The 15,354-nt window shown below is 37.7% G+C and overlaps 1 protein-coding gene across 2 annotated transcripts in view; it reads left to right on the forward strand.

The window, feature by feature from the left end:
* The first annotated feature begins 1,202 nt into the window (after positions 1 to 1,202).
* The window catches only part of CLINT1 (clathrin interactor 1), a 59,274-nt gene continuing 45,122 nt past the window's right edge, over positions 1,203 to 15,354 (forward strand). Inside the window, exon 1 of one of the 2 annotated variants that reach the window (XM_043597158.1) lies at positions 1,203 to 1,467. In XM_043597158.1, the coding sequence (XP_043453093.1) occupies positions 1,427 to 1,467 (41 nt within the window). In that variant the 5' untranslated portion in view covers positions 1,203 to 1,426. The remainder of the gene's footprint in view (positions 1,468 to 15,354) is intronic. The other variant, XM_043597150.1, reaches the window with a different exon arrangement.

Here is a 15,354-nt window from a genome sequence, read left to right on the forward strand (position 1 = left end):
CCCATAGAGTGTGAACTAAGTTTCTGAGCTTGAAGATAAAGTATCTAAGGAGGATATTAGGGAGCTGTCTAAATATAAAACCACTGTATCACAGAATTAGAGTGCAATAGGTTTTATTTTTTTTCTTTCTAATTTTTAATTTAAATTCTACTTAGTTACCATACACTGCAATACTGGTTTCAGGAGCAGAATACAGTGATTCATCACTCATACAACACCAAGTGCTCATCACAACAAGTGCCCTCCTTAATGCCCATCACCCATCCAGTCCATCCCTCACTCACCTCTCACCATCAACCCTCAGTTTGTTCTCTATCTTTAAGAGTCTCTCGTGGTTTGATTTGTATTTCCCTGATGATGAGTGATGTTGAGCATTTTTTCATGTGTCTGTTAGCCATCCGGATGTCTTCTTTGGAGAAGTGTCTTTTCATGTCTTTGGCCTTTTATTTCCTTGTGTTGTCTGATTGCTGAGGCTAGGACTTCCAATACCATGTCGAATAACAGTGGCGAGAGTGGACATCCCTGTGGCGTTCCTGACCTTGGGGGGAAAGCTCTCAGTTTTCCCCCTTTGAGGATATTAGCGGGGGGGTCTTTCCTATCTCAAATAATTTTTTTTAATCTTTTATTTTTGAGAGAGAGAGACAGAGAGAGCAGGGGAGGGGCAGAAAGAGGGAGACACAGAATCCAAAGCAGGGTCCAGGCTCTGAGTTGTCAGCACAGAGCCTGATGTGGGGCTTGAACCCACCAACAGTGAGGCCCTGACCTGAGCCAAAGTCAGATGCTCAACTGACTGAGCCACCCAGGTGCCCCTCAGGTACTATTTTAACAAGACTTATTTCACAAGAAAATCCTTTCAATGAGGTATTCGAAGACTCAAAATCATAGCACGCTGTGGTATTTTGTTACACATTCAGGACTGTTTCTAGGGAGAAACAATACTTACTATTTGGAAAATGTGTCTGAGGGCTGCTTGATCCTATACCAGTGCTTCTGACACTTGAGCACGGAGGACTCCGTAAAGCACAGATTCCTGGTCCCCACCCCAGAGTTTCTGGTTTTGAAGGTCAGAGGCATGGGGAAGGGTGCGTAGGACCGGAGAGTCTAACAGAAATACTACCAAGCTTACCACACTAACTCTCTCAGCTTAACCTGTCCGCTAGGCCGGGGGAGAACTACAAGTCCCGGCGTGCCCCGCGCGCAGAGGGCGGAAAGTCGGGCACTTCCGCTCCACGCAGCGCCTCTGCCCCCGCGTCTCGACGTGTCACCGGCGGCGCCGCGGCTGTGGCAAGAGAAGGACCTAACTGGGGGAGTTCGAGGAGGCGGGCGGCGGCGGTGACCCCGGCCAGGATCTGCCCCGGCGCAGAAGTGTTCCGGGGTCTGTGGGGAGCAGGGGAGGGAGCCGGCGGCTCGGCCCGCGTGGGGCACGATGTTGAACATGTGGAAGGTGCGGGAGCTGGTGGACAAAGCGTGAGTATCGGGGGTCAGTTGTGGCCAAGGCCCACGCAGAGGAGGGGAGGAAGGGGGAAGGGGAGCTGGCCCTGCGCCCGGGGCTGCCCGCGTCACGCCCCCCGGCTTGGCCAGTCCCATCATGGCGGCGACCGGCTCTCTCTCCGACCCGGAGCAGGTCCCGACCCGCGAGGGTGAGAAGGGACCCTTCCTCGTTTCAAAACATCCTGTTAGCCCCCTCCTCTCCTGTGCAGGCCTTCCTCACCTTGCCCCCACCCCCATCCCTCTAGGCACAGACCCTTTGGTCAGGGGAGGGGGCGGGGTTGTCCAGAGCTGGGTCACTGCCCTGGTTGGAGGACTGTCTTGGCCCCAGGCTGTGGGTTTTGCCTCCGGGGCAGCGGGGAAGGCTTGGAGGTGGGGGACGCAATGCACTGACCCTCTGTGTTCTCAGGGTGTGGTGCGGAGACTTAGGCCTGGTCGGGTTGCTTACTGGGTTTCTTTTAATTCCTAATGAACCTGAAGTGTTGGAGTGGGTGGTAGGTGTAACAAGTGGCCATTGTGGTCAGGCTGAAGTTACTCAAGAGGAGATTCATCCTTTGCTTTTCTAACACTAGTGAAAGTAGATCAGCACATTACTTACTGTGATTCTTCTTTTCCTCTGTTTCCTTTTCCACTACATTTCATTTTTGGAGGGTCACTTGTTCCATTGGGCTTAGTTAACAAGTCATTAAGAAATTTACCCTGAAGAAGGAAACAACCCGGGTTTATATCCCGTTGATCTGCTTTTAGCTTCCCTGACAGGTAAAATGACTAATGCATAGATGATTTCCTATAAGAGTTAGGTTATAACTTTAGTGTCTCACTACACCAGAAAAACCTTCACACTTAACAGACGTAACATTAAGGACTTCTAGGCCAGCAGGAAATAAAGTTTAAGAATTTAACCAGTCCTCTTCCTTTGGCTTCTAGTGATTGTGCAATACGTGTGGTGACAGAACATTGGTGATACCGACCCAACCTAAAATCAGGAAGTGTTGATGGCAAACTTTTGAGTTTTTCTTGACACCAAAAAAAAAAAAAAAAAAAAACCACACCAAAAACCAAAAAACACAATTTATAGTGGCTTGGATAATCATCAGATGGAACTTAGAATTTGACCATATTTCCAGTTTGCTGTGCTACCAAGAAGGCAGTAGAGCACCAAAGGGACATGGGTTTTAGAGCCTTCAGAGCTGGGTTCAAGCTCTGTAACCTTGGCAAGTTAAGTAACTTTAGGTGCTCCAGCTTTCTTAGGTGCAGTATGAAAATAATGATAGATACCTACCTTACAACGTTGTAAAGCTTAAGGACTAAGGACTTTACATATAAAGCTCTTGCCACAGTATATTTAGATCAGTATACTTTGGATGACTGTAGCAGATGTTCTGCATTGAGAGGGAGATAAACATTAAAAGAGAAACTCCACGTTTGAGAAATGGTTTGCTTTAATAATTTTCCTTTATCAGCTGTTCATTTGATCATTAAGTCCTCAGACATTTATTTTGGGTTTGTTTTGCTATTTATATGCCCTTTGCTTCCTAAAGATAAAATCATGGTTCTTTTCCAGATACAGGTTCATTAGTTTTTTATATTTTTAATTTTTTTCCAGTGGACACCGTGCATGCCTTATTGGATCACTGGTTGTTTATCCAAGTGTAAAGACTTGGATACTAGCTTAAATAGTTTTGGAAGTCCAAAAGTCTCTACAAAACTCTTTATTTCTAAGCCAGAGAGCAGCAAAAGGGATCTAAGAGAAACCTTGTTATCTTAGAGAACTAAGTTTGTGGTACTCACAAATTTGCAGAAGCTATATACGTTTTTCAGGAGACAGAAATCAAGGCAACGTTCCTGCTGATGTTGTATGTTTGCTATTGTTTGTCTTTATCACTCATGTTACCAATCTTCAAGTGTTCAGGTGAAATTTGGCACAAAAGTAGTTATCAAGTCATCTAATGGAAGAACTGTTGTTGAAAAAGAACTTCTGTCTTCCTTTTTACTACCCATTTTAAAATGGAGACTTGAACCAAGTTCAGGAACGTGTAAGAATTCTGCCACCAAGGACTTTTTAAAGTTTTTGTGGGTGTCTGACACATGATATTAAGATTAGAATGTGAGGTTATTTTACTGAATACTTAGAATTTAATTTTCATCTTTCATTGGCAGGAGAGAAAAAAATTCTTCCCTCAAAATGTAAGCATCTTACAAAACCAGTACCTGTGGCACAGTGTCCAGTTAGATTCTTCACCTTAAAATGCCATAATGGAGGAGAAGCCAATCTGTAGAATGGCTGCTTTGATTATTAGAGGAATAAGGTATTGAGGGAACTTGGAAATGAAGAAACGAAGTGATTAAGGACTGCTCGGAGAGTTTGGATTAATAGAATGAGGTCTTATGTATTAGGAAGGGCACAAGTTAGGGGTTTTAGAGAGCTGGGTTCAGATTCTGATACTTCCTTTTAAGCTAGCCATATGTATAATTTTGCAGAGAATCACATAAATATCCAAATGATAGATTCCTTATCAGTAAAATGAGAGGATGAGGGTAGACAAAGTCTGTTTTCAACTTTACTGGCTATTTGGAGACATGAATTTCCATTGCGTGGGCAGGGGGAAGATATGGAACTGGTATTTCATAATGGCACATAGATTTTGGAAAGTCATTCTCCAGCGACAGTTTTGGCTGAAAAAGGATTTTTTTTTTAAGTGGTAATCAATAATTGTTATATTTAAATGCTTTATGCAGTAAATAAATGCAACCAATGACTCAGGAAAACTAGGACTTTTATTTAGCATATATCCCTACCCAGCGAGGTTTACCTGAGAAAGAAAAATGTTTTCTTTCAAAATGTGTTCCCTAGAGCTGCAGTTAGATCAAGTATGGTGGCAGTTCTGAAGTATAACGATGTATTTCATATATTGGCTTTTGAGAGCTTGAAGACATGGAGGGTGAGGAGATACTTTCCACAATTGTTGACCTCCTGGTAGTATTAAATGGCTTGGTGTGCAGAATACTGTGGAACTGAGGAAAAGCAGATAAAGTCATAGGCCAGCCAGAGCTTAGAGTACCGGTTTCCTCCCACTTGTACTCAAGTTGCATGAAAGGCAGCTGTGGCAGGAAGGGATAAGTGGCACCACTCCCACCAACTAGGACTAGCTTGACCATTATCATCGTGTGACCTGCCTTCTTGTAATGAAGTTGGATTCTTTGATATTTTGTTATCCCACACATGGTATAAATTAAAAGTTGCTACAGTTCTGTTCTGTTTTTTCTCCAAACTTTGGGAATGTAATCAACGTGACAGATAGTGGTAGATCAAAATGGCTACTTATTATTCAAGCCCAGTTAATCCTTCTCTTCCATTGCACAGAGTAGTACTAGTGGTAAATCTATTTCATCGGTGGCCCTTACTCTTTTTATGATAGTGATTCAAATAGTGCTGGCCAGCTACTATTGGTGGGCAACTGCTATTGGTAGTCCTTTCTTATTTTCTTAAGCATAGCTTGCGTTTTCCCTTATAAGTTGATTTTTGTTGGTGTTAACATGCAGTTTTATCCCCTAAATGTTTGTAGAGCTATAGAAACTACTGTTGCCTAGTCTAGACTCCAGAAGGAGAACCTTTTACTTTTTAAGAAAATATTTCATTCAGTTATTTCAACAGATAATACATTTTTTTTTTTGGAGTAGTACTGTATTTTCTGAACTTGAAAAGTACAATACAGGTACCCTGCCTTCAAGAAACTTGCCATTACAATTACACTATATTTTGAACTTACTGTCAGTTTTGCTTTTTAGTCACCAGATGGTTTCCCCCTTATTTTCCCTGTCTTCCCAGTAAATCTCTGTTCCGTTTGCTTCTTAGAATTTGAAAGCAGACATGATTGTCAGCTTTTTAGTCTTCCCCTATCAACTTTTTTGGGAACCAATAATAGATCATTGTTATTAGTGAAATAATTAATTATCTGCCCTCTCTTATGGTAAGTGGATATAAGAAGATATTAAGAATTTAATTCCAAAGACAGAAGAGTTTAATTTATCTTCTGCCAATATTTCTGTAGTTTAAATTAGCCAATTTAGTACTACTGTCAAAATGCTTTTAAAAATCACTTAGTTGTCTCTTATGTTTTTCTGTGCCCTGTAGTGTTAGTTTACAAGTAGTTTTTTGCTTGTTTACTGATATATCCACTGAAAGTACTTGTGTGTGTGTGTGTTTTTTTTTTTTAATTTAATTTTAAGTACCACTTATTTAGTTAATACTTCTGGTTTTTACAGTATGGCTCCACAGTTGAACCTTTTTGTGTGCTCTTAAATTATTTCTTATTTCATTTTTTTTTAAACAAATTAGTTTTTTTTTTCAACCTTTTTTTAATTTATTTTTGGGACAGAGAAAGACAGAGCATGAACAGGGGAGGGGCAGAGAGAGAGGGAGACACAGAATCGGAAACAGGCTCCAGGCTCTGAGCCATCAGCCCAGAGCCCGACGCGGGGCTCGAACTCACGGACCGCGAGATCGTGACCTGGCTGAAGTCGGACACTTAACCGACTGCGCCACCCAGGCGCCCCTAAACAAATTAGTTTTTAATGTTTATTTATTTAGAGAGAGAGAAAGTGCCATCAGGGGAGGGGCCGAGAGAGAGGGAGAGAGAGAATCCCAAGGAGGCTCTGTGCTATCAGCACAGACCCCGACATGGGGCTTGATCCCAGGAACCATGACATCATGACCTGAGCTGAAATCAAGAGTTAGATGCTCAGCCGAGCCACCCAGGCGCCCCTCTTACTTATTTCTAGTGTTTACTTAATAATTCTTTTAAGAAAAAATAAAGAGTAAAGGCAGATTTTTTTTTCTTAATTTTTTTTTTAACATTTATTTATTTTTGAGAGAGAGAGAAAGAGCGTGCGCAAACAGGGGAGGGTCAGAGAGAGACAAAGACATAGAATCTGAAGCAGGCTCCAGGCTCTAAGCTGTCAGCACAGAGCCTGATGCGGGGCTCGAACCCACAGACTGTGAGATCATGACCTGAGCTGAAGTCAGATGTTTAACCGACTAAGCTACCCAAGTGACCCAAGAGTATAGGCAGTTTAAATAACATTTTAATCTTGAAGAAATTTTATTGTTTTATCTTTCATATTAAGATATATCTAGCTGTGAAAAAGTACTTTTTTAGTATTTGTAATAGCTCTTATGTGCAAAAAGTTAACTCCTTTTAACCTCAACTGACATTACTTAACATTCTTGGACAATGTATTTAAACTGTTTATTCTTTTATGCCTTTTTTTATTGTTTGTTTTTTGAGAGAGAGTGTGTGTGTGCAAGCAGGGGAGGGGCAGAGAGAGGGGGAGACACAGAATCCAAAGTAAACTCCGGGCTCTGAGCTCTCAGCACAGAGCCTGATGTGGGACTCAAACCCTCGAGTTGTGAGATCATGACCTGAACCGAAGTCGGATGCTTAACTGACTGAGCCACCCAGGTGCCCCCTCTTTTATGCTTTTTAAGGTGTCACTTCATGAGCTTTCCTTGTTTGGTCTAATTACATATGTTTATCTATATGTTTTTATAGTAATTTGCTAGCAAAACACATTCTTCTACTATACCTCCAGGTGATGTTTAATGGATCTAGGAAGCAGTTTGGTTCAGAGATCAGAACTGAATCGAAATCTGAGGTCTACTATGAAGAAACAGTGGTCTTGGGCGTTGGAACAACATCTCTTAAATTTTTCTGTCTGGAAAATGGAGATGATACTTATTTTACAGGGTTCTTGTGAGGATTAGGTTCATGTGAAACACTTAGCATATTACCTGACATAAACTCTTGAAATACCTATTGTTATTATGTAATGCAGAAAATCATTTATAACATCTAAAAAAACAAAGGAATATAGTGTTTAAAAGAATAAAGAAAATATTGTTGTTAGATTAGATTATTTACAAGTATGTAAGGACTGTGTCTTAATCCATGCATCATTATTTTCAGTGAGCACTCTTTCATAAAACTCTTCACCTGAATGGACATCTTAACCTACATATAGGAAAACTCATATAAATATCTCTGATGTGTATGCCATGTGTTGTTTTCACCAAGTCATAAATGCTTTTACTTTAATATTGAAAACATGTTACAGAAGTAGAAGTAATTCTTTAAGAAGATATGTTGAGGAATAAAGTCTTTGGGGAGACATATTGCAATTTCTATCTGCTAATCTTTGTTCAGTTTGTTTTGTAGTTTCTAAAGATATTAAAGATAGTACTAATGTAAAACATTCTCCTAAAATGTAAAAAGATTTATTTTTTGAACTTGACAGTTAATTCTTTTTTTAAGTTTATTTTTTTGAGAGAGAGCATGAATGCAGGGGTCAGGGGTAGGGATTGAGGGGGAAGAGACAGAGAGAGAGGGAGAGAATCCCAAGGAGGCTTCATGCTGTTAGCATGGAGCCCGATGTGGGGCTTGATCTCCTGAACCACGGGATCATAACCTGAGCCGAGACCAAGAGTTGGACACTTAACTGACCGAACCACCCAGACATCCCCTAATTCTTAAAGAAACTGAACAGTATCAAGAAAAAGAACCCTCTAAGTAATCAAATTTGCTATCTCTGACAATAGATGAGCAATATATACAGGGAACGCACATTGCAGAAAGAGCTTTCCGATTATTCAGCCCGTTCTCCCAAGTTGGCAAGAAATTCTTTTGGCTTACCAGAGTTCTTTAGCCTGAAAATTAAACACAGGTAAAAGAACATAATGTATTCCCGTGTTGGAACTAATTTATAGCTAATTATGATTTGTGGATAAATTTAGCTAATGAATTATTAGTTGGAGTAATTTTGTTAATGCGTAACAATAGGTATGTTTTGTATTTAAGTGAGTTTGCCAATTGTTTTAGAATGTCTTTTGACATGCAAATTTGTTTAGTTTCAAAATTCTTAGGAAAGTATTTAAGTTCTACATAATTCAAACATCAATAATTTTTTTCAATTTCCACATAAATACACCATTCACCATTATGTGGTAAATGTGTATGCATGCTTCTGAAATGTTTCACTCAAAAATTCTCATTCAGATAGCCTTAAATTTTTAAAATAGCAAAAATATATGCATTGAAAATTCAGTTTCCTGGGTTTTTTTTACTTTTGTTTTCATGTATTTTTAGAAGATCGTTAAAGAACAATGCAAATAAATATACTGAGGATTTTTTTCTATTGATTTTTCTCATATTTGTTCTTCAGCTTAGGGTTGTTGATTAAAACTGTTTTTATTTGCAGCTAAACCACAATGGTTAAGTAACATCCTTAGTTTGATGTGTTTGCCTTATATTTAGAAGTTTGGTACTGAATGGGCTTTTGAAGTGTGGCTCATTTCTCATGAAGCCAAATAAAAATTTTAACCCTGCAGTCTGCTCTCCACACAGCAATGATTGATTCTTGAAAAATACTAAATCAGATCTGTCTCAGCTTTTCAAGTCACTTCTCATCTCCCTGCCTCTCAGCCTGTACTCGATCTGGCTCTCTGCTGCCCCCTCTGACCCCATCTTCCATTACTCTCTGATTCTCTGTTCACTTTCTGTTTAAAATAGCATGCATCCACCTAAGTCACTCATTTCCACCTCTGCTTCTTTTATTTACATGTATTCTGCTGCTGCCTCTAGGATGTGAACTCCTTGAAGGCAGGGACTTCGTCTTGTTTACTGCTGTATTACTAACTCTTAGAACAGTGTATGTTATATAGTAGGTGCTCAATAAATATCTTTGACTATGTTATGTTTGATAAGCTGATTTATATTACTGAAGAAATCTTCTAAGTCCATGTATTTCTAATAAAAGCTAATAGTTATTTAATATCTCCCATGTGCCAATAAGAATTATGACAACATTGTTACATCTTCAATTTATTGATGAGCAAATAGGCCACAGAGAAGTCCAGGAACTTGCTGAAAGTAACACATCTAGAAAATAGAGTCTAGATTTAAATATAGATGTTTACTTTCAGAACATATATTTAACAGTTTTTGCTAACTTTTACAAGACATAATTATCAAAAAAATATTTTACTATAATAAAGGTGAGTTGCCAGTGTATACTTTATACTAATTAAAAATTACTTGGAGAAATGTTCATAATATTTAAAATTTCTGCACCAAATTCATTGAGTGTTTATTCTTTTTTTCCCCCCATATGTACCTGTCATAAAAGAAAAATTTTCTGGACCCCTGATGTACTTTGAATAATGTCTATATGTTAGATGCCCCTCAACAGAAGGAAAGCAAACAGATGTTTATGTAGGTACAAAAGAAAATCTTTAGCTATTGTAATGAAGGTATTCACTACTTAATCCTAAAATTTGTGACATTTATGGGGCGCCTGGGTGGCTCAGTTGGTTGAACATCCAACTTTGACATAGGTTGTGACCTCGCAGTTCATGAGTTTCATCCCTGCATCGGGCTCACTGACTGAGCCTGCTTTGGATCCTCTTTCCCCCACTCTCTCTGCTCCTCCCCTGCTTGTGCTTTCTCTGTCTCAAAAAAATATATATATATATTATATATTTTATATATATTTATATATATTATATATATTATATTATATATATATATAATTTTTTTTTAATGTGACATTTATAAACATTATGTGCTTCAGAATTAGTAGTCCTCTGTAACCAGCTTCCACAACTTATTAAAGTTTCAGATAGTTTTTGATTGTGGTCTTTGCTGTGCCCTTAGTGCTGTGTCATATTAATCTGTAATTTATGCCCAACTTTTCTCAGTTTTCTTCAGACTGAGCATTTAGAAATAATTTTTCTTAGTCCATTATATACTTATCCAAGTACTGTATTTTTGGCATAGATTGTTAAGTATTAAAATGTTATGCAGTAACTGAAAATATATTACTGATATCCTTACTAATCTTGGCCATACCTCATAAAGGTCCTTCAATGAGTGCTCATGTAACATCTACCATGAGCCCTGTAGGGTACTATGAGAGACAGACCTTATGGTTCCAGTGGCATTTATGATTCTGTCAAGCAGATGCACTTGAAAAACACATGAACAAGAAATAGAGAGTAATACAAGATGGTATGATATCTGAATTTAGGGTACAGGATGTAAATATTTTTGAAATTCAGAGAATAAAAAGAACAGGACAGAGCAAAAATTCATGAAAGAGATACATCCTGAGACACTTTTTTTTAAGTGTTTATTTTTGAGAGAGAGAGAGAGAGAGAGTGTGTGAGCAGGGGAGGAGCAGAGAGAGGGAGACACAGAATCTGAAGCAGGCTCCAGGCTCTGAGTTGTCGGCACAGAACCCAAGGCAGGGCTCCAACCTACTAGGAAGATCATGACCTGAGCCGAAGTCAGACACTTAACCAACTGAGCCACCCAGGCGCCCCCTGCCCCCGTTTTTTTTTTTTTTTTTTTTTAAAGCATATTTACCTGAAAGGAAGATGAGGCTGAATAAGGTATCAAACATGAAGTGCAAAATCTGAAACAGGTGAAATAATGATGTAGATTCACTGATAAGAACCTGCACCCAGATGGTTGTGAACATAGGGTGACATCAGTGAATACTCTGAGAAGATGTCCCATTGCAAAAGGAAGTCCCCTTTCTGTTCCAATCAAATAGTCCAAATTAAATAATTTGAAGTATAGTTACTTGGGTTTTTTTAGAGCTTGAGGGGGAATAAATTATAAAGGTCTCAAAATTTTGATAGGTTCTAGAAGTAATTTCCTTTATATCAGAAAAGTTGAATCTAGTTTTCAGGATTTGGAAGTACATTTGGATAAATCCATGTTTAATCAATCAAGGATGAAAATGAAAAACTATTAATTTAAATGAAATATCAAAGTATTTGACATCATATGGAGGTAGTTTTATAAACTTATCATTGTTGAGGTAGGTGCAGGATTTCTCGTTTTAGCATTGTTGATAGGATTTTTTAGTTACATACTTTTGGTTAGTGTTTGATATTTGGCAGTGTTTCTGAACTTAATCAGATAGAAAAAAAAATCTGTTAGTCATGTAATCACACTGTAAATATCAGGCATTTGTGTCTACAAAGATATAATTTTCATATGTTGTCCCAGTGCAGAATATCTCATCAATTTATCATTCTCTCAGAAGAGTTTTATGCTTTTTCTTTTTTTAAGGTTAACTAATTTCAGTACTTCCTTTTAGATTTTTTTCCTGAGGGAGTTAGGCAATATGTTTAATAAAATTATCTTAATAGGGTATTTTAAGCAGAAGTAGGGTGCCACATATTTGAAAAAATAAATGGTCTTGAGTGTGTCCAAGTTGAGCAGATTGCTTTGGATTTCAACTTTATTTATTTATTTAAAAAATTCTTTTAATGTTTATTTATTTTTGAGAGAGAATGAGCAGGGGAGGAGCAGAGAGAGAGAGAGGGAGACCTAGAATCCAAAGCAGGCTCCAGGCTCCGAGTTGTCAGCACAGAGCCCGACTCAGAGCCCAAACCCACGAACCATGAGATCATGATACGAAGTGAAGGTGGACACTTAACCGACTGAGTCACGCAGGTGCCCCTCAATTTTATTTTTAAATGAGTGGTGGAAGGGGGATTGAAGGGGAGACCTGATAAATTAAGAGATTTTGTCCACTTCTACTGTATAAAACAGGATAAGGTCAACTTTCCAGGACTGTTAAGAGAATTAAATGAGTTAATGTATTGTGGAAATGTTACCTGTGAGTTGTCAATACATTCTTGTTTATTGCTTTCATTTTGTTTATTTAGTTTTGTCATTGTGAGACAGCTTTAAAAAGTGATAACCCAAAATTAAAAGATAGAGATGAACAAAGACTGTTCTATTAGAATTAAGTAGAGTAACAATTCCTTAGATTAGTTCCAGTTAATAGAAATTTAGAAGTTGGCAGAAATTTTTTAATAAACTTTTAAACCCCTTTAACAGTAAAATTTTACTATTAAAAGTATTTTAGTGGCTATTCTATCCATACCTGTAAAAAGCTAGAACACAAATAAAATTCTTAACACTATACTTATTTTTAAGTACCTTAGATATTTGATCTGTTTGTGAAACCATATGATAGCTCCTGACAAGAAAAAGATCACATTGTCCTTTCTTTATAAAAAAAATTTTTGATTTACTAACTAACTAGTGTAAGAGGCCTTAAACAACTGTCATCAATAGGGAAAGATTTGTTTCACCATTAACACACAAAACAATGCAAGTCTAAAGCTTCTTTAAATAGAGTAGGAGTGGTTTTGGTTGTTGAATAGGAATAATATTCCATACTTCAAAAAAAAAAAAAAAGAGGACCTTGAGAGATTAGGCTTTTAAATTTTATTACCTTGGAAGCTTAGATTTTTAAAATTCATTAGAAATTGCACTTGAGGAACTTGTACCTGAATTGATAATGTGTACCACAGGATATACAATTGAATTTGTAATCACTGGTATTTCCACAACTTCCCAATAAACATTTTATGCTAAATATTTGACTAAAAGTTTTTCTAGCAAGTGGGAATGGGCGTCCTAGTTATTTAGAGTCATGAATATTCTATCACTATTGTATCTAAATATAACATTTTGCTAGCTTTTATTAACTTGCCATTAAATATGGTAATAGGTTACTGTGATACGTGGAAACTTTGGAATTAGAACAGTCCTGAGAGTTTCATTGAGGGTGTTTTTGTCCTATTTATTAGTTGAGTAAAATGTTTAACTGTGAGGATTTTTTTTTAATTTTTTTTTTCAACATTTATTTATTTTTGGGACAGAGAGAGACAGAGCATGAATGGGGGAGGGGCAGAGAGAGAGGGAGACACAGAATCGGAAACAAGCTCCAGGCTCTGAGCCATCAGCCCAGAGCCTGACGCGGGGCTCGAACTCACGGAGCGCGAGATCGTGACCTGGCTGAAGTCGGACGCTTAACCGAATGCGCCACCCAGGCGCCCCTCGGGTTTTTTTACTCATATCAATACTTAAGACTGCTTGACATGCTAACATGGTTTGACACAGGAGATGTGGTGTTTGGTTTACCTAAAGGATAAAATTTGTGTAAGTTACATTACTAATTGTTCCTTCACTATAACTTAAATATAAAATGACATTAATTATAAAGATCTGGTAAGCCTCAATTTCATTATGTGTTTTAACTCTGATAAACTTTAACAATTAAACTTAATGCATTTTGTATCTAAAAGCATAATGGACACTCTGTATCTAAACTCTTTGATGCTTTAATGGAAGAGTGATTGGGCTTGAGAAAGCTAGTTCTTGCCTAGTTCAAGACTGAAATGTATGATCTCCAAATTGTAGAATCAAGAAAATGATAGCTCAAAATGAAAAGGAAATAAGCCCAACCAATGATTTTCATGAAGTTTGACTTCGTTCCAAGTTATGTATGTTACCTAGAGAGATAAATTAAAAAAAAAAAAAAAATGATTGAGGTAAGAGTCACAACATTAACCATTTTAAAATGCTGAATTCAGTGACATTTAGTATATTCACAATATTGTGCAATTAGGCAGATTTTTAAATAAACTTTTATTCTGAAATTTAAATTTTAACAATAGTAAGGAAAACACCTGTATATCCTTTACCCACATTCACCAATTTTTAAGATTTTGCCATATTTGCTCGACATTCGCTCTTCCTCTTCCACTCTGCATGCGCATGCACACACACTCACTCACACACACACTTTCCTGATTCCTTTAAAAGTAGGTTACATGCCCCCTTTGCCTCCAGAGTTCAGTGTGCATTTCCTAAGAACAAAGATGATTCTCTCACATGGCCATAGTATGGATATTAGATTCAGAAAACTTAACATTGAAACAGTAATTTTATCTCTTTGTAGTCCATATTCTAATTGTGTCAGTTGTCTCATTCCAGTGCACAATTCTGTCTAGAATCATGTATTTAATTGTCATGACTCTTTAAGTCTCCTTTAATGAAGAGTTCTTTAATCTTTCTTTGCCTTTCATGATGTTGGTATTTTTGAACATAATAGGCCAGTTATTTTATAGAATATTCCTCAATTTAAGGTTAGCTGGTGTTTCCTCAGGTATGTATTCTGAGCTGGAATATTACATTAAGTAATAATATGTCCTTTTCAGGAGGAAAACAAGATGTGTATGCTCTTTTAATTTTGAGCACTCAGTTAAAGGCGTTGTCTGGTTTCTCCATTATGTAGTTGTTTTTCTCATTGCAACTAATAAATAGTCTGTGGGGAGATACTTTAATATCTCTCCTCATCAAACTCTGTCCCCCCCCCAATTTAGCATCTCCTGATGCTTCTTCCTTGATGTGATAGTTAAAAATGATGACTCCTCCCTCTTCAACCACCTTCCCCCACAATCCATCCTTCAATATATAATTACCAGTTTACTGTAAGGAAGAGCTCTCATTTCCCCCCCTCTGTATATCCCTCCTTTGTGGATTTTCATTTTATTCAGTGCCTTGTAATCCCTACTGTCCTTATTTATTTCAGTACTCAAATTGTCACAGATTTGGTCAACAGGAGCCTTGTAAAGTTGGCTTATGTCCTTTTGGCACTTTTCTTTTTTTAAGCATTTTCTCACTTTCTGGCACAAGATGTGTGAACCTTTTTCTGTACTTTTACTCCCTCATCCATGGAGTGAGCCATTTCTCCAAGGACCCTTGGTTTTGATTACTTTTAGTGGTGAGGCAGATTTTTAGAATGAAGATTATATCGTAGATTATATGTAGAGATTTTTGTTGTAATTAAGATGTTGCTAGAATTTCTTAGTATGTAGAAACACCTATAGTACAAAGAGTTGGCACATGGGACAAAGAGGTTTTTTGAAGTGTGGTGGTGATTTTCTTTTGGATAATTAAGGTTTTATTTTCAAATTGAAACTTTAACGGAATTGCTGTTCTC

The sequence above is a fragment of the Prionailurus bengalensis genome, chromosome A1, assembly GCF_016509475.1.
Source record: "Prionailurus bengalensis isolate Pbe53 chromosome A1, Fcat_Pben_1.1_paternal_pri, whole genome shotgun sequence".
In the NCBI taxonomy this organism is placed as follows: domain Eukaryota; kingdom Metazoa; phylum Chordata; class Mammalia; order Carnivora; family Felidae; genus Prionailurus; species Prionailurus bengalensis.